At 41.0% G+C, this 19,499-nt stretch overlaps 1 protein-coding gene across 10 annotated transcripts in view; it reads left to right on the top strand.

The window, feature by feature from the left end:
- Positions 1-15,220, top strand: part of MBNL2 (muscleblind like splicing regulator 2) — a 314,090-nt gene extending 298,870 nt beyond the window's left edge. For 7 of the 10 annotated variants that reach the window (XM_030201362.1, XM_030201367.1, XM_030201366.1 and 4 more), the window contains one exon: positions 13,869-13,972. In XM_030201362.1, coding sequence (XP_030057222.1) covers positions 13,869-13,883 — 15 coding nt within the window. In that variant the 3' untranslated portion in view covers positions 13,884-13,972. Of the gene's footprint in view, positions 1-13,868 lie in introns of all 10 variants that reach the window. The other 3 variants (XM_030201368.1, XM_030201369.1, XM_030201364.1) reach the window with 1 other exon arrangement.
- The last annotated feature ends 4,279 nt before the right edge of the window (positions 15,221-19,499 follow it).

Genomic DNA, 19,499 nt, shown 5'->3' with positions numbered 1-19,499 from the left:
GGGTTGAGGAGCCCAGTACAAGTTCCTTCTGGCACAGGGCACATGGATGGAACAGGAGTCTCTATGGTCGATAAATCGCTTGGAGCTCAGGGCAGTGCAGGATGCCTTACGTGACTTAACTCCTTTCTGGTGGGGGCCCCAGTCTGAGTTTTCTGTGAAAATGCAACAGCGGTGGCTTATATCAACAGGCAAAGCGGGACCCACAGCCATCTGATGGTGGTGGAGGCAGCCTCCCTCATGAGTTGGGTGGAGAAACATTTTCTCTGCTTATCAGCAGCTCACATCGCTGGGTCATTGGATGTGGAGGTGGATTTTCTCAGCAGGCACTCCTTGGACCCAAGAGAATGAAAACTATCTGGTCATGATTTTCAGATAATAGTGGACCGATGGGGTTCTCTGCTTCTGGACTATGGCAATGAAATGGAATGCTAAAGTGCCCAAGTTCTTCAGATATTTGAAAGAACTGGGTTCAATGGGGATTAGTGCCCTACTAGAGCCCTGGTTGGAGACTCATCTACTATATGTCTTCCCTCCTTAGCCCATGCTACATTGTGTGTTGAAAAGGATCACATTTCACCAGGGTTGAATAATTCTCGTAGCTCTAGATTGGCCGCGAAAGCCATGGTACAATGACCAGATTTGACATCTGGACGGGGATCTTCTCCACCTTTCACAGGTACATGGGTTACTGAAACAAGGTCCGGTGCTTATGGAGGATCCATGCTCCTTTGGTCATAAGGCTTGGCCATTAAAAGGCTCAATTAAAACAAAAAGGTTATTCTGATTTGGTCATTGCAACCTTGTTTCAAGCTCAGAAACACTTTACATCCATGGCATATACGATAGTATGGAGGACATTCAAGGACTGGTGTTATGAGTGCGGACTTTATCCCTTCTCCACTCAGATCGCACACATCCTAGTGTTTCTCCAGAAAGTCCTTCAGAAAGAATTGTCGTTGAGTTCTCTAAAAGTTCAGGTTGTGACTTTGGCCTGTTTCATGGACCAACTACAGAAGACTTATCTTGCGGTTCCACAAGATATCATTCGGGCTGCTTGCAGCATCCCTTCTTATGCTGTGTCCAGAGTGGAACCTTAATTTAGTCCTTCGGGCTCTTCAGAAGCCTCCTTTCAAGCCACTCTGGAAGTCCTTCTTGAAAATCTTATGCTAAAGACAGTGTTATTGGTGGCTGTTGCATCAGCACATAGGGTTTCGGAGCTCCTGGCTCTCTCTTGTCAGGATCTCATTCTTCGCTTTTCGGAGGCAGGGGTCTCCCTGCACACTGTTCTTTCCTTTTGTCTGAAAGTAGTATCAGCATTTCATCTCAACCAATCTGTGGAGCTACCATCCATTTGTGGAGAGGACGAAGAGGCTCAGTATTCTTTCATGAAGCTTCTTGATGTGCATAGAGTCCTAATTAGATATCTGAAAGTCACAAATGAGTTTTGCAAATCGGACAGACTGTTTGTGCTTTTTGGTAAACAGAAGCTTGGCCTCATGGCTTCCAAGCCCACAATTACTAGATGGCTGAAGAAGACTATCATGTCAGCTTATTCTTTTGTGGGGAAGCAGGCTTCTCAGGCCTTGCAGGCTTATTCTATGAGGCATGTAGCAACTTCCTGGGCAGAAACTATCTTACTATAGTCAGTGTTGCATACCTTTGCCAAGCACTACAGGATAGATATTGCGGCATGTTCAGAAGCCAGTTTTGGGCTTCGGTCCTCAGGGTGGCAGTGCCAGGATCCCACCCACTCTAGGGATTGCTTTTATATATCCACAGGTTCTGGAGTAGTGGGAAGCTACGCAATGGAAGGATAAATTAGGTCTTACGTGATAATTTTCTTTCCATTAGTTCTTCTCACTGTTCCAGAGGCCCTTTGGCTCTTTAATGGGCCAAATAATGACTGTCACCTTGCATGGTGCTTCCTGCATTACTCTTGTTCTCTACAAGTTGTCTAGAGATAAGAAAGGTGCACACACGTTTGCTCAGCTGGTTAATGTTAGGTTAGCGAGTTGTTTAAAATTGTGTTTATGCTGAGCATTATCCTTACTGCTTGTCTTTGTAAATACTGAGGAGCTGGACTGGCTGTCAAGAGAGATATGTCTCAGATCAGGTTTCAGTTCTCTATCTCCACCTGCTGGTTGATAGACACAACTATCCAACAAGTTCTGGAATAGTGGGAAAGATTAATGGAAAGAAAAGTATCAGTTAAGACCTAATTTCTCCTTACAACCTTTGGGGAAAATCATTAGGACTTTCCATTTTTTGGTATATATCTACACGGATTATTTACAAATGGTTTGCCACAGATCCCAATTTCCCTTGACAGTTTTGCTTTTTGGAGGGAGGGGACATCAACCACTGGAGGATTAAGGGGGTAACCTCCCCTAATATCTCCAGTGGAATGCTGCTCAGTAGGAGCACTCTGAAACTTAGATGTCCCAGGTAGCAGAGGTAAATCCCAACATCTATTTTTTTGGAAATAGACATACAGTCCCACTGGATATCACTACAGATCACCCCTGCAGTATACAGTTGGTGCCAGGGAGGTCTGTGGGTGGATTTGGGGTGGAGAATGGGAGGAGTTGAGACCCAACCAGTTAGTGGCCATATTCAGACCGCTAACCAGTTAGGTAAGTGACTAAAATTAGATTAGTAAAAAATATGTCTTAACTTTAGCAGCAAAACTCACCAGACACCAGTCTGAATATAGACTGGTGCCCAGTTAGCTTCCGAGTTGCAGCATATGTTTTCCTGCTGCCCCCTCCCACCCCCACCCCCCTCATTTATAGGTAAGGGCTGGCCGAGCCCTTTCCCCCACTCACACCCCACCCCCTACCTTTTTAAATGCTTGGCTGTCCAGTGGGGTCTTATGGGCAGGAGTGATGCCCACTCGCTCCTGCCTTTCACTGCAACTTCTGCAAAATGGCTGCTGCTAGAGGTCACAGCAGCTATTTTTCAGTCACTGCCACGATGGGCAGGAGCAAGTGGGCATCGCTTCTTCCCATAAGACCCCTCTGAACCACCAGGCATTTAATAGGTAGGCCCAAGGAGGGCCTTTAGGGGTGGGGAGTGGGCAGGGGGTGTTTCAACCAACCTGCATTTGGGATGGGAAGGAGGAGGTCTTGGGGAGGGAGAGGGGATTCATAGGAGCAGAGGACACCATATATGGGTCCTGGCCAGAAAACCAGCATTCTCAATTCTCAGTATGCTCAATTCATGCATGAGAAGTGAGCATGCATGGGATGCCCGCAGCTCCGAGGGCTGCCGCTGACTGCCTCAATTTTCTGAAAGGGGTCAAATGTTCTGTAGTGTCTTCAGCTGATAGGGCTTGGGCATCCCTGCCAGCTAAGGTATTTAATTTTTGAGGGGAGTGTGAGGAGAAGGATAGAGAGGATATCCATGTCCACCCAACTTACCCTTTGGTCCACCCAAAAATTGCAGTGATTCCGTTAAATTTTTGTATCATCTATAAGAAAGCTTATTCATCCCACCAAAAAGATATTGCACAAATTCTTAACTCTCACTTTCAAAGACATTCATAGTTTAATTCCAACCCCCACCCCAATGCACTTTATTTTTATTCTCTCTTCCAGTACTATAAGCCCATCCCCTCCGCTCATTGACCCATCCTGTATTGACTGCCCTATTGCCTTGTTTCCTTGTGTTATGATTGCTTGGACCTTTTTTGTGATCCAGGCTTCTCCTATAAATCCAATATACTTTTATTCTGAATTAGTCTCCTATTTTGCCTACATGGATTTTTGACCTCTTTATTTTTTTCTTTGGTCTATGAGTTTAATGTTCTTTATATAAATATCATATTTGTCTAGTGTAAGGCACCTTGATCAAGGCACCATATAAGAACTAGAATGTATGTATTTACGGTACCTATACCAGACTATCCCTTCCACCAAACTACAGAGGTAGTCTTGTACCTCGAGTAGTATTATTTGTCCTCATTATAAAGATCATATTTGTGATAACTGAGAACGCCAACATGATGTTAAAAAGCATGTGAATTTAAAATTACCTTTAAAGAAGTATTCAGCAGTAGAATTGTTGCTTCATAAAAATAATGCCGCTACATCTAAAGTACACAGCCCATAAAGCAGTTGTCTGGTTTCGACAAAATCTCTAAATTCTGTACAATATGTAGATTCTACCTAAAAGATGAATTTTTATCCCCGGACATAAACTTTCACCCATTAAAGATGAATTCTTACTTTATTATAAAGAAACAAACTATTGTGTAAATAACACTTTATTTTGATATTCTGTGTTTTATACATTTAAGACAAAGTATGACACTGTAATTTGTTCTTTTTAGGGGAATGAGCTTAGTAGTTTAAGAATTAAACTTTAAAAAGATACATACTGAAAAATATATTTTGAGAAAATAAAAATTGACAAAAAGCTCTAGAGTTGTATCATAATACACACCCAGCAGTGATCAACGAGCCTTTCAACCCAGGTGGTAATTCTATAAAGAACTGATTTCTCATTTGGATTATTGGAATATTATTTATGCAAGTTTGTATCAAGGTAATTTGAAGCAATTATAATCAATGCAAAATATGGCGATTAGAATGTTGGGTAATTTGAGAAAGTTTGATCATGTTACACCATTGTTTAGACATTATCATTGGCTCCCTATTAGGTAGTTGTCAGACGATAGCTGACAGTAGTGGATCAAGTTTATTTATTTATTTGTTTGTTACATTTATATCCCACATTTTCCCACCTATTTGTAGGCTCAATGTGGCTTACATAGTACCGGAGAGGCATTACAGACTCCGGTGTAAACAAATACAAAGTGATGTTGTGGTAAGATAAAGTTCATCTGGCACAGCCACACTAGGGAATCGTACAACAGAAGAGTTGTGTTATGTCCATTACGTTCTTTAGTTTTGTTGTGTTGCAGAGATCTATGTTGGATCGGTAGGGTATGCCTTTTTAAACAGCTTAGTTTTTAGTGTTTTCCGGAAGTTTAGGTGGTCGTTCATAGTTTTCAAGGCTTTTGGTAATGCGTTCCACAGTTGTGTGTTTATATAGGAAAAACTGGACACGTAAGTTGATTTTTATTTGAGTCCTTTGCAGCTTGGGTACGTTCGTGTTGATTCGGATATGTTTCTAGTTGGTAGGTCGATCAAGTCTGTCATGTATCCCAGAGCTTCACCGTAGATAATTTTGTGAACCAGAGTGCAGATTTTGAAAGCAATGTGTTCTTTGATTGGGAGCCAGTGTAGTTTTTCGCGAAGGGGTTTTGCACTTTCAAATCATATTTTTCCGAAGATAAGCCTAGCTGCTGTGTTTTGAGTGGTCTGAAGTTTCTTTAAGGTTTGTTCTTTGCATCCCGCATAAATTCCATTGCAGTAGTCTACATGGCTTAGTACCATTGATTGTATCAGGCTGCAAAATGTTCCCCTCGGGAAGAATTGTTTCACGCGTTTGAGTTTCCACATTGATTGAATTATTTAAATTGTTGAAGTTGATTCATGCTTCCTTTTTATCTAGTATATATTCTACAAAACCAAAGAGAAGAACTAATAAACTGCAACTAGCCCTAACTTAAATTTTATCTTTCTCCTCACACATTATAGTGTAAAACATGTTCACAGTATGGTATGTTCTTATATATATATATATATATATATATATGTGTGAAAGGGAACCCTCGGAAAATACCACTGATCGGCACTATCATGAATTCTTATGCCTAGTGGCATAGCATCTCTTCATTGGGCTATCCCTTGATTCAATTTTATGGTGCTATTGCAAACGCATAAGAAGTGCTCAAACTACATGTGCTCAAAACAATAAACTTATCTTTTCTTAAAGTCGTGTCCGTGTCTCCTGCTGCTGAAATCCACTTAGGCTTCCCCTTATTGCGCCCGACGCCGCGGGTTTCAATGCTTTCGTCAGGGACTCGGCAGCACAAGTATTCAGCGCCGATGTCTCAGTTTACAGACCGTTGTGCATCTGTTGTGGGCAATTAACCCGAGTCCCTGACGAAAGCATTGAAACCCGCGGCGTCGGGCGCAATAAGGGGAAGCCTAAGTGGATTTCAGCAGCAGGAGACACGGACACGACTTTAAGAAAAGATAAGTTTATTGTTTTGAGCACATGTAGTTTGAGCACTTCTTATGCGTTTGCAATAGCACCATAAAATTGAATCAAGGGATAGCCCAATGAAGAGATGCTATGCCACTAGGCTTAAGAATTCATGATAGTGCCGATCAGTGGTATTTTCCGAGGGTTCCCTTTCACACATATATATATATATATAAGAACATACCATACTGTGAACATGTTTTACACTATAATGTGTGAGGAGAAAGATAAAATTTAAGTTAGGGCTAGTTGCAGTTTATTAGTTCTTCTCTTTGGTTTTGTAGAATATTTGGTTTCTTTTACTGAAGAGTACTTTATTGGGGAGATTTTGAGTGGTTCCTTTTTATCTAGGACAGCCTGTATTGGATGGTTTATTTACTTATTTATTTTGTATATTCCTTTATGGATGGTTTACAACTCTCTCTTTCTCTCTCTCTGTATATATATATATATATATATATATATGTGTGTGTGTGTGTGTGTGTGTGTGTGTGTGTGTGTATGTATATATATATATATATATATATATATATATATATATGTCTAGATTATGTGGTCTGTGTATCATTTGAATCTTTTATGAAAGTTCTGTGGCAGTTTGCTTCTTTTTTCACGCCATGCAGGATTTTGTGAGTTGTCTGCCTACTTGTTTTCTTGGACTCACATTAAGTTGATACATTAAACTAGGGTCCAGAGTAAACAAGATGCCCAAGTTTCCACGACTACCCCGAGTACTACAAACAGGAAGGGAAATATTTCCTACTCCTGTCCCTCTACTCTCCAAAAACTCAGATTTATCGTAATTAATTTTTAGGTCTAAGAAGCTCCCGAATGTCTCAGTGAGACCATGATGGCTTGTACTACTTCTGTCCTATCTGAGACGAAACCCTGATTTTACTTGACACTTCCGTACTTCTCATTGTGCCAGACTGTTCATCTATAGAGAAAGCTATATACTAATGGTTTCTCTAGCTCCTTCCTTTTATGCCAAAAATTAGAGAGCTTGTTCGATTCTAGGTTGGAAAGAAAGACAGCTATTGCTACTATGGCAACCCCTGTGCTAGCTGAGTGAGCTGCTCATGAGCTATGCTGAGCATAAACCTCAAAAGGAGACTTTCCTCATCCCATTAATTATGGGTTGTGTTACCTGGCATGTGATCAGGAGGCTGGAGGGTTTTCCAACAGTAGACAGGCTAAAAGAATGGAGGATGAAGAGAAAAAAATGGCAGAATCTCTCCCCTTTTCAGATATTCATAATTGGTATGTGATTATTGTGCACTGCACAAACATCTTCATTTGTACAGTAATCTGCAGTGTTTAGTTCTAGAAATTCTTCTCTACATGGCTTATATATATGCCTGCAGACAGTTGTTTTTGACTAAGTGCTTTAGGGTGTCAAACTGCAGCCCTCAAGGGCTTTGACTAGGTACAGGTTTTTGGATATCCCAGATAAATATAGTTGAGCCAGCCGATATTCAACAGTATTTAACCAGCCGTAATAACGTGCATCAATTTGGAGCTACTGCGTGGCCTGGGTGGTAATTTCATTTTTTATGTGCGTCCGCTACACGCACCAGAAAATATATTTTATTTTCTGGCGCGCGGCACTAACCTGGCGGTAATTGGTATTGTACCTGCGTAGACCATTACTGCCCAGTTATCGCGTGAGAACTTACCACTAAGTGAATGGGTGGCAGTAAGGTCTCAGACTCAAAATGGACACGCGCCTATTTTTATTTTGCCGCACTTCCATTTTCACCAAAAAAGGCATTTTTTTTTTACAGGCGCTCTGAAAAATGGATCTGCGCATGTCCAAAACATGCGCCTACACTAGCGCAGGCCATTTTTCAGTGCGCCTTAGTAAAAGGACCCCTCAACTGGCTAAGCGCTAATATTCAATGTATGATAGTTATCTCCGATGAATATTAGCTCATAGCAGCTAACCGGCTATATTGCGTGATATTAACAGCTAAGCACGAATATTCAGCACATCGCTGGCAAAGTTTGGGAGTTAAATCGGGCCAAATAGCAGGCCTATCTTTGACCATGGAAACGGCCTGGCATTGAATATCTGGGCTCAGCGTCGATCTTGGAGCTTAGCCAGCTTGCCTCCCACTGGCTGAATATCATCCGGGAAATGGATTTCTACAAAACCAAACTAGTATGTGACTCTTGAATGTTGAAATTTCAAAGCTCCCTTAGCGTGCAACTGAAAAAGGGGCATGGGTGGGTCCGGGGCATTCACTAAAGATGACACACTATTATAGAATTTGGGGGATCCGTGTCTTAATTTACACGCAAAGATTTACACCAGGTTTCAGTTGGTAGAAATCCTCATTCCCAAAGTCGGGCACAGATCCCAGGGCTACGTGCTATTCTATGAATGGCGCCCAGCTCAGAGCATTATTTATAGAATAGCACTCAGTGCTCATTTTTTCAGTGCCCAGATTTGGGCACCATTTACTAAATCTAGTCCTTCACCTCCCGCTTTCGCTCTCCATCTCCTCACCAGTCCTATTCTTTTTCCATCTAACCCCACATTTACCAAGTTTCCCAGTTTCAAAAGAGATATTTCAGGCAATTCTATCATGAGACATGATGAGACCCTGCAGCACTAATTTCTGTGGGTAAAATCAATGTCTCAACTACCACACTGCCTTTGGGATGTAAGTTCAAAACCATACTGACAAAAAAAAACCTCCCTCTTGGAACTGGATTAATTGGCAGCTCTGTTTCCCCCTCACTTATTCCTCTCTTCCCTCATCACACAAGTCTCTCTCTCTCTCTCTCTCTCTCTCTCTCTCTCTCTCTCTCTCTCTCTCTCTCTCTCTCTCTCTCTCTCTCTCCTCTCTCTCTCTCTCCTCCCTCTCCCTGCTAGTCACTCTCTCAACCTCCTATCCTGTCCGTATTGCTCCCCATCAGTTTCTATGTCTGTTCCTCAATCCCCACTTCCTCCCCTTTGCCCACAACACTCTGTCTCAGTCCTCCCTCTGTTGTCTGTTTCATATCTTCCCAGGCAGGCATCAACAGCAGCTGTTCCCTTCTTGGCCAATGATGACGTGTCCTCTACTCTGCCCTTCACCTCAAAATCTGATCCCACCCCTGTCAGCACTTTCCCCTCCCCTCCTACTGGCTCCTTGTTCCATCTGCAGGAAATGTCATTCATGGACAATGTGTTCCCTTGCCCAGCAGCTGTCAGCCTCACATCACCTAGAAGAGCCTAGGGTAGCACTGCTTCTTTCATGCTGGGACCTTTCCCTGGGGCCAATTGGATGGCATAAAGGAGATGATGGGGTGCCCTTCCATTTCCTTCACCAAAATGGGGCAGTGCAGTGGTGTTCCTTGGTCGGCTTCACCCAGGGCGGATCACTGCTATGCACACCCCCTCCCCCCGATGCAGCATCATCCCCCCCCCCCCCCCCGTGTGCAGTAGTGTCGTCACACCCCCCCCCCCCCCCAGGTGTAGCAAGTCATCCCCCCCCCCCGGGTGCAGCAGCATCCTCCTTCTCCCCCCCCCCCCCCCCCCCCCATGCATTGCTCTTTCCTCCTGGGGTGCTGGGAGCAGCCACGTGGCTGTCGGCTCTGCCGGGTCTCTGCTGTCTGTGCCCCGGAACAGGAAGTAACATCAGAGGGAGCAGGGAACTGGCAGAGCCGACGGCCACGTGGCTGCTCCCTGCATTTCCCCCCCCCCCCCCCCCCCCCCCCGCAACGTGCACACAGGGTAGATTGCCCCAACCGCCCCACCCTCGGTATGCCGCTGGGGCAGTGTGCACATATGTGCAAGTGTGGGCATGGAGAAGGTGATCCACCCGAGTGGAACACACACTATGCTACTTATAAATCTTGTATCCCGTCTCCCTGGAGTCATTGGTCCACTTCCCACTCTTTTTATACTATACAAGTGTGGGCATGGACAGCCAGGATCTCTCTGCCTCTGTTCAGTGCTTATCGCTCACATATTTCTTCATTCCCCATAAATCTAAATAAATTATGACTACAAGGAAAGACAAGATTCAAACTTACCTTGCCAAGAAGTACATTTCTATAGCTGTTACCTCAGAGCCATTTTGATGGTGTTTGGGAGAGCAGTTCCAGATGTTTTGGGGGTTGGAATTCGTGTGGTAAAAGGAAGTACTGTTTTCATTGAACCAACAGCTAAAGAGTGAAGAAGAGTGTTGAAGGCCCCTTGTACAATTACTCACATCGATACCTAGTAGACTGTTTTTAATTAGGAAATGACAGTAAGCTCAGGACTTCATGATAGTACCTGTTTGTGTTTGTTTTTTAAGGATATTTAAGCAACAGTAACTGACTACCTACAGAAGATTATTCAAGAATAATGTCACCTGGTGGCCACTGTCACTGGGCTTGATGGACCGTTGATTTGACCCCGTATGGCACGTGTTATGTTCATATATAATACCTGAAATAAGTGTAGGTTGTACTACCAATTTTATTAACAGAAGAACTGGAATACTTGGTCAGATCAAAGGTTCATTAAGCCCAGTATCTTTTTTATCCGACAGAGGCCAATCCAAGTCACAAATACCTAAAGACGAGATAGATTCAGTGCTGCTTACACTCAGGGATAGGTAGTGGCTTTCCTCAAGTCTACTTGGTTAATAACAGTTTATGGACCTTTGCCCTAGAAGCTTGTTCAGTGTTTTTAAACCTAGCTAAATGAATTGTTTTTACTATATCCTCAGGCCTTGAATTCCAGAACTTAAATGTGTGTTGAGTGAATATTTGCATGCACGCTGTTAAAAATGAACTTTTTTGAGTCATTTTATACACACTGAGTGTCTTAGAGCTCTTAAAGGGATTGAATACCATGACCTGTTCATTTTATGTCACATGCAAAAAAAAAAAAATTTTTTTTTTTTTTTGCTTAGATATTTTTCAGTCAAGTACATTTGCTAACATGGCTGCGCTTTCTGTGTGCTTGCAAATCCTTTCTCTCCTGGACGTTTCAGTAATTACTTTTTGCCTTATTCACCTGAAGGGGGGAGGGGGGAGGTTGTCTGAATAAGAGAAAGTAACATTTCCAAAAGATCTTGGAGTTATTAATATTATGTGTCCGAGTCATAAAATGGACTTATACCTATGCATTCTGTAGAATTTTTAAAATGTTTAAAATCAAACTGTGTCATGTGAGGGTCATTTTATAACAAGGCATCTAGGTTAATAGAGCAGGAAAGCATTTATTTTTTGCTTACTTTTTAAAGACACATAGAGGCATATTTTCAAAGCACTTTGGGAGGCTAAGTTCCATAGGTTTCTATGGAACTTTGGGAGGCTAAGTGCTTTGAAAATATGCCTCATAGGGGCCCTATTACTAAAGCTTAGCGGGCATAAACAGAATTAGTATGCACTAAGGGCCCCTTTTACCAAGCTGCGGCAGAAGGGTGCCAACGCTGCCATCAGTGCATGTTTTACACACGCGCCGAGGCCCCCTTTTACCGCAGCTGGTAAAAGAGAAGACTTCCTGCAGACTCAATCCAGATCTGCGTTTCAGCTCGGGAGCACCTGCCTCAGGAGTCAACATTGCTATTCCTTGTGTCCACATTTCTTGAAACCTGTACTTGAGTTGCAGCACAGTATTTACTCTGTTGGTATTTGCATTACCAAGGACACTGTTTTTTTCATTCCCCTCCCCCACCTTGTAAAGTGTCTGCTTGAGTTTGTGTACACTGATATCCGCACCCATCTGGACTGATTTGTTGACTCCTCAGGCAGGCACCCCCACACCAAAATACAGATCTGCATCAAGTCAGACTAATAAAATTGCTTTTTACCCTTGAGTTGGAATTGTATTGGTTCTCCACTACTTTCATTTTTGCTCTGTGTTACAAAATTACCCTCCAGATGCCTGATTCATAAAATATGGACTACTGACGTACTGTTTGTGTTGGTGCTTAAGCATGTGATTGCATTTGCATACAGTATCAAGGAATGATATGGTGAGGAAACTACCTGTTATGGGATAATTTTGTAACTGACCATATGAATGAAAAGTATGCATGCAGAAAAGAAGAAAAGTATGCATGAGGTTTTTACTCAGCAGACTGTGATGGATTTTCACTGAAACTTAGGTTTAAGAGGTCTAGAAATTATGTTAAATAAATATTTTCACATTGAAAATTACGCCAGAAAAAGTATCAGGACACATTGGCACCTACTGGCACCTGCTACGTTATGCAGATACCTTTTCAAAGGAAACATATGTGCGTACTTTTGAAAATGTGAAAAAGTGTGTGCATAGTTCTAAAGCCCTCTGGCCCTGCCTGCAAGAACACCTTCCCCTACAACAGGTAAAAAAAAAAAAAGATGGGCATGTGTTTTTACCCACGTATAGGATGTGTTACAGCAGCCCATTTCCACAGGTAATTGTACCATTTTACCCAGTATTGGAGGAGTAGCGTAGTTGTTAGTGCATTGACCTGAAACCCATGGGAAGCAGGTTCAATTCCCACTGTAGCTCCTTGTGACTCTCTGGATACAGTGGCGACCCTACCATTAGGCCAACAAAGGCGGGGACCTCAGGCAGCGCTCCACGTGGAGTGTTATCCTCCCACACTAGCTGCAGTCTGGCATCTCCCCATGCTCTTCCCCTTTCCCAAATCTACCTTTTCTTGTTTTCCAAAAGTCAGCTGTGGCAGTGATTCCCGTAGGCTGCCCTTCCACCAGCACTAGCTTCTTCTCTCTACTGCGGCCCACCTCTCTGACATAACTTCCTGTTTCCTTAGAGGTGGGCTGCAGTACAGAGAAGAGGCCAGTGCCGGCGGCAGGTAAGCCTGTTGGAATCACTGCCAACAGCAACTTTTGGAAATCTGGAAAAGAAGGTAGATACAAGGTAGGGGTTTGAGGAATGAAGGGAGGAGATGCCAGACCATTGCCATGGGGAAGAGAGTTGGAGAGAAAAGAGACTGAACAGAGAGATGTTGGGGAGTCAGCATCCCATCCCTTACCTCAGTCAGAAGATTGCCTTGGGCTGCCCCTGCCTGGGTAAATCACTTAGAGGCTATTTTACTAAAGGGTTGCTGTGTGGCAACCCGGATCTACTGCCAGCCCAACACGAGTGCCAGTTGTAGTTCCGACCCCAACACGCGCCATTTCTAGCACTAGCGGAAATATTTCTTCAGGGGGTTACCCTGTGGTTGCCTGGTTACCACCAGGTTAGAGCAAGAGCCCTTACCACCAGCTCAATGGGTGGTGGTAAGTGCTTCCCCCAAAATGGCCACGCAGCAAAGGCAAACTTACCTCATGGCCATTTCATTGTTGGCTATGTTCACCCGCTGCAGTAAAAGGGGAACCTGGTGCATGGCAAAAACGGCCACCGCCGCTAGCACAGGGCTCTTTTTACCACAGCTTAATAAAAGGGCCCCTTAACCCTCCCTTGCCCTATGTACAAAATAGTTGCCTGTACATAATGTATAAACCACTTTGTAACACAGAAAAGCAGTATATCAAATCCTTTCCCATAAAAAAGGTTTTGAAAATTATCTTCTGAATGCAAAGAAGTCTGTTTACAGCAGGTGTCTTTTCTGCATCCCCTTCCAAGCAGCAGTAATTGGATAGCACAAAAATAAAGGCAATACTGAGTACTAGCCTGTATAGCTTAATCATTCAGACATTAGTGGATGAATTATTCTTGAGTCAGGGCTTGGTTGGCAGTAAACAAAAATGTTACTGCTAGTTCATTTCTTTACATTCTTCCTGTGATTTAATCATTCTTTTATTTTTTTTTTTAACAGATAATACTGAAATAATCACCAGAAATGGAATGGATTGTCAAGAAGCCTCACTGAGAATAGCAAAACATTCTTACTGTACATATTATCCTGTTTCCTCTTCTATAGAATTGCCACAAACTGCATGCTGAAAGAATTTGTTCTTGTTATGGACAAGCTACAAACTCTAAGAAGCTAGTGCTGCTATATTATATATAAATAATATATCTGGTATGCTTAGTATATTACAGTCTAAAATTAGTTAACTACCTAAGACCAGCTGTGATGTTTAATGACATGTTTAAAGGGTAAAGTTTACTTTTAAAGATGTTGTGAAAATGGTTCCCTTCTTAAGAATATTGTCTGATCTCCATAACTTTAGCAGATGATTCAGTTCATTCACTAGTATAGAATTATGAATGTTATCAGTTTTTTAAAACTTAGCAATAATTGATATTGACTAAGTTTTGTCCCATTTTCACATATGGTTTGAACTCTGCTTTGGATTCCTGCCTCTGTTCTCTTCCAAGTGAGATGATGGTAAGACCAAGACGTGAAACAAAAACCAGTGCCCTCTTCATCACCCAATTTGAAATCTAATTTTTAAAGCACAAAGTCTGTGGATACGACTAAGATTCTCATTGTCTCGGCTGCAGAAGCTCTGTGATGCCTACAGTTCCGGAACAGCAAAAGAGTAATTAAAAATTTGCACAGTATGAACTTCATACACAAAATGAATAGTCCTGAATGAGTTACTTTACCAGTCTATTTACATTTTTTTTTTGTAAATGAGATTTTTACAAAAAGTGCCTAAATTTTGCCACAAGACAAAACTTGAAGGAATTGAGGCTGATGCCGTTAACTTTAAAGAGACTGTGCCTATCACAGTCAGTTCACCAGAAGCAGTAGAGTTGTTGCTGATGAGAAGCAAATTGTTGCTTCTTAAGTAAATTTGAGACTGTAGTCAAGGAGATTTTATGGTATCCCAGTTTTCTAATGATAATCTAGTCACTAAAACAGGATGGTGACACTAATCTAGATTTAGTGTACATTAATGTTGCAGCCAGGGTTTCAGTTCAACTAACAATGCTGTTCTTTGTGTTGGATTAAAATGTTGTAACCGGATTACAGCGCAGAAAAATAATTTTACAGTTTTCTTTTAAAGTGTATTTTATGTCTCAAAAATGTATAAAGAGTTCCTTAATGCAGATATAAACAAATTATAGATAACATGCTTATACCTATAGTTGAAACAGATTTTAATGTTAACTCTTGTATTTGTTGATTTTACAAGTCATATTTGTCCAATTTAAGGGCCCTGTTTACTAAGCTGTGCTATAGGCGTGCTAGCGTTTTTTGCATGCGCTAATGCTAGAGACACCTATAGGAATATATGGGTGTCTCTAGCATTTAGCTCACGCTAAAAACACTAACACACCTTAGTAAACAGGGCCCTAAGGGGGTCTTTTAGCAAAGATTAGCTCAAGTTATTTGCAGCAAGGCCCATAGGAATAAAATGGGCCCTGGTTCAGATAACTCAAGCTAACCTTTAGTAAAAGATCCCCTAAAAGATCCCCTTTTACTACAGTGTGCCGGCGTTTTTAGCATGCGCTAAAAATAGGCACGCGCTAAACATTAAAGACATCCATAGGAATGCATTGGCGTCTCTAGCGTTTAGCGCACGCTAAAAACGCCAGCGCGCCTTAGTAAAGGATCCCCTAAATTTGTTATAAAGTTTGGTTTAAGGGTTTGTTTCAAGCACTATCATACCAAATATTTCTCATTTTGTATGTTACATGTTTATCACACAGAGTATGTAGCTTTAAATTATGTTTTTTTAGAAAAAAAAAACACATATGTTACAAATGAAGCATTTTGCTTTTAAAATGTTACCAACAGTCCTATTTTAATTTAACATTTGTAATTGAATGTAACATAAAACTCGGGCAACACCGCCCCCTCAAGCACTAACCATACAATGATTCATCTAGAGAAGTATCTGCAATTCTAAATTGTGTTTGTAAACTATCTGATTGCTATATATTTATATGAAAACTATAGATTTGATCTCCCTAAAGAAAAAGAATTCATAGTCTGAATATAAACTAGTGTAGTGCTTCTAATATTGCTGTTTTTATTTTATGGCAGAATAATGTATCTAAACTTTATTTACTATGTATTCATCATTATGTACTTTTAAAGTTATCATATTTGTATACATTTGCTATCATGATAATTGGGATAGTTGATGTGAGCAACATACCAATGTCTGTTAAAGTTCTTTTTACAAATAATGTTATTATTAATTTAGATTTTTGAGAGTTTATAGCACAAACGTAGATTACAAGTTTTCAACATTGTTTCAGTAGTTTTTTTTTTTGGGGGGGGGGGGGAGAATTCTTTAAAACATTTGTTTTTTTTTTGTAATCCTTTGTTTAATAGTTAAAGTGATTCAGCATTTTATAAGTTCTTGGCATTGATTATAACACATCAGAGGCATGTGAATTTTGCCATCCGAGGGTAAATTTTATAACATAGCGCCTGGTTTAAGAGGGCGTGTTAGAAAGGACGTCCAAATTAGAATGAGGACATCCAAGTCTCTATCACATGGACGTCCATTACTCATTCATTTTAGAACGACATATACAGCCTGTTCTAAACTATATGAGAAATGGACATCCATGTGCTGATGACATCCAGCATGAACATCCATGTCACAAACTGAAATGTCCAAATTATGACTGGGGAAAACAAGGGACATAGATGTGTTTGTGGCAGCATAGGAATGTCCATCTTAAATAGTCACATAGATGTCCATCCAGGGCAGAGGGGTAGCCTAATGGTTAAGTGAATCCGGGGACCCAAGTTTAAATCCCACTTCAACTGGGTTTTTTTTTCTTTTAAATTGGGATCCCATCAGAGACTGAAAAATATCTACTGTACCTGAATGTACACTGCTTAATAGCCTTCAGGCTTGCAGGTTTCTTATACATTAAGGTACAGTAGGTATTTCTTTGTCCCTGAAGGGCTCACAATTTAAAAAAAACAATTACAATGAGTTGGAAGTGGGATTTGAACCTGGGTCCTCCTTCACTAACCATTAGGGTACTCCCCAGCTCGGCATTGAGGTCTATTAAGAAGTTAATTTTTAAAAGATTTTAGTACCATGAACATCCATAGGTTCCTGAAGCTATCATACAGCCTGTATCCCTTGCTAATTTCACATTCAGGAGGGATTAAGCAGGTGGACAGCTGCTCAATCAGAGCACCTTTCTGTAAAATGAACGTGCCAAGTCCCAGGTCTAAATAACGACATCCATCTTTTTGTGCATAGACATCCCTTCCCCTTCTGAAACTGGACTTGTTCATCCATATTTTGCCCCTGGCCCTATTCCAGCCCAGATCATGCCCCCTTCCCATAAGAACATATTACAGTTTTAGACATCCATATCCCAGTTTGTAAAACCAGGATTTGGATAGTTATGCAATATGGATGTCTAAATACCTGTTTTCAGATATCCAAAATGCAAATAGAGCTTCTAAAATAAGAGCCATAGGCACCTATGAGTCTTTATAAAATACTAGTATAAACAGAGAAAATTATAGACAGATAAAAATCCAGTCTACCCATCCATGCCATCTACTCTCTCTTAGAGAGCCTATGTACTTGTCCCAAGCTCTCTTGAATTCAGGTATTGTTTTCATCTCCACACACTTCCACCAGGAGACCGTTCCACAAATTCATCACCCTTTCCGTGAAGAAGTATTTCCTTAGTTAACTTCCTTTCAGTTGAAAGAGACTTGCCTTCTGTGCATTTATGCCGCATAGGTATTTAAATGTCTCAATCTATGTCCCCTCACCTGTACTTATTGAGATCTTTAAGTCTATCCCCATTTGTTTTATGACAAAGACCGCCAACCCTTTTAGTAGCCGCCCTCTAGACCAACTCCATCCTGTTTATATCTTTTTTTCAGGTGCGGTCTCCAGAATTGTACACAGTATTGTAAATAAGGTCTCACCAGAGTCGTATACAGGAGCATCTTCACCTCCTTTTTCCTACTGGCCATTCCTGTCCCTATGCACCCAAGAGTCCTTCTAGCTTTCACCATCACCTTTTCTACTTGTTTGGCCATCTAAAGCTATGATCATCACATACGATCACACCCAAGTCCCACTCCTCTTTCTTGCACAAAAGTTCTTCACCCCCTAAACTGTACCATTTCCTCGGCAGAAATTGCGCCTACCTTACAGGCATGGACACTTACACCTGTTCTTGAGCAGGTGTAAAATGTCCATTCCTACACTATTCAAGTACCAAATTTTATTATCCCTGTACACTTTGCAAACTCTGCCCACACTTCAACCAAGCTCTGGCCAAAAATTACACGCCATCATGTCACAGCACATACTTTTGTGCTATTAGTATTTTATAAGAGGCTATTGGCATGCGTATGTGGAGAAAATATTTCTTCACTCAACGTATAATTAAACTCTGGAATTTACTTGTGACCTGGATTGGCCACTGTTGGAAACAGGATACTAGGCTTGATGGACCTTCGGTCTGTCCCAGTGTGGCAATGCTTATGTACTTAAATGATTTATAAAATTACCCTCACAAATTCTAAACATTGCAAAAGAATATGAAGTTTCCAGGTAACGATGGCCATAACATTTTTAGCAGGAATGGTATATCTAAAAGTCTGGGGTGAGGCCATTGCATGTTGTGCATATGTTTATGCAACAAATGTTAACTTTTTATTTATAATGTAATTTTTTTATAAAATGAAGGCTGGAATTTGTGCAGATTTGAAACTATTTTTCTGTCTAGATAACTGTTATTTGCCAAAACATTGTTTATATTCAAACGAAAGTAGCTAATACCTACTCTTAATCTGAAAGTGGTTTACATAAAAAATAAAATAGCAACAATGTAAAAAAAGGTGGGCAGCATCTAATAGCTGAAAGGTTAAGAATAAATTCCAATCTGTTTGGAAACATTGTCCTAATTTTACTTTTTTAAAATTTATGATATACTTTACCAAAACATACTTGTAATCCTATAGTATATTACTGAAAGCACTTACCTTAAATATACCAACTACTGTTAAGATGTACAAGAAACCTTAGCTGATTACCTTTTGACTATAATTATCGGTTTGTAATGTTCATTATCATCTTTTGTTGTGGTGTTCATCCAACCATTGTGCAACCACTGAGATAAAAAGAATAATTATAACAAAATATATATTGTAGTTGAGAAGCCATCTTTATCTGTTCTCCAGTTATTAAGGCAGGAAAATGCATAAAAATGTTTGAGTAGAAAAATTCATTGATTTGATGGTGAAGGTGAAGATCTTCAATCACTCCATTCCTTCAGACTTCATACTGCACTAATTTCAAACTCAGGTGTTCCAGCCACATAGTAAAGACATAAGGGCCCTTTTATTAAACTGTGGTAAATTTTGGAGTTACCACAGCTGAACAAGAGACTTTACCTTGTAGCAGCTGCAAATTTAATGTAGCATCTATTGAAGGTGTTCCCAGTATTTTTTGTATTGCAGATTGTGCATTAATATTCACATTAATGCATGGTGCCTGCGCCTGGTTAACATTGGAAGCACTTAGCATCTTCTGTTTAGGAGTCAGTAGATGGT

The sequence above is a fragment of the Microcaecilia unicolor genome, chromosome 4 (assembly GCF_901765095.1).
Source record: "Microcaecilia unicolor chromosome 4, aMicUni1.1, whole genome shotgun sequence".
NCBI lineage: Eukaryota > Metazoa > Chordata > Amphibia > Gymnophiona > Siphonopidae > Microcaecilia > Microcaecilia unicolor.
This window is presented reverse-complemented; position numbering and strand designations above follow the sequence as displayed.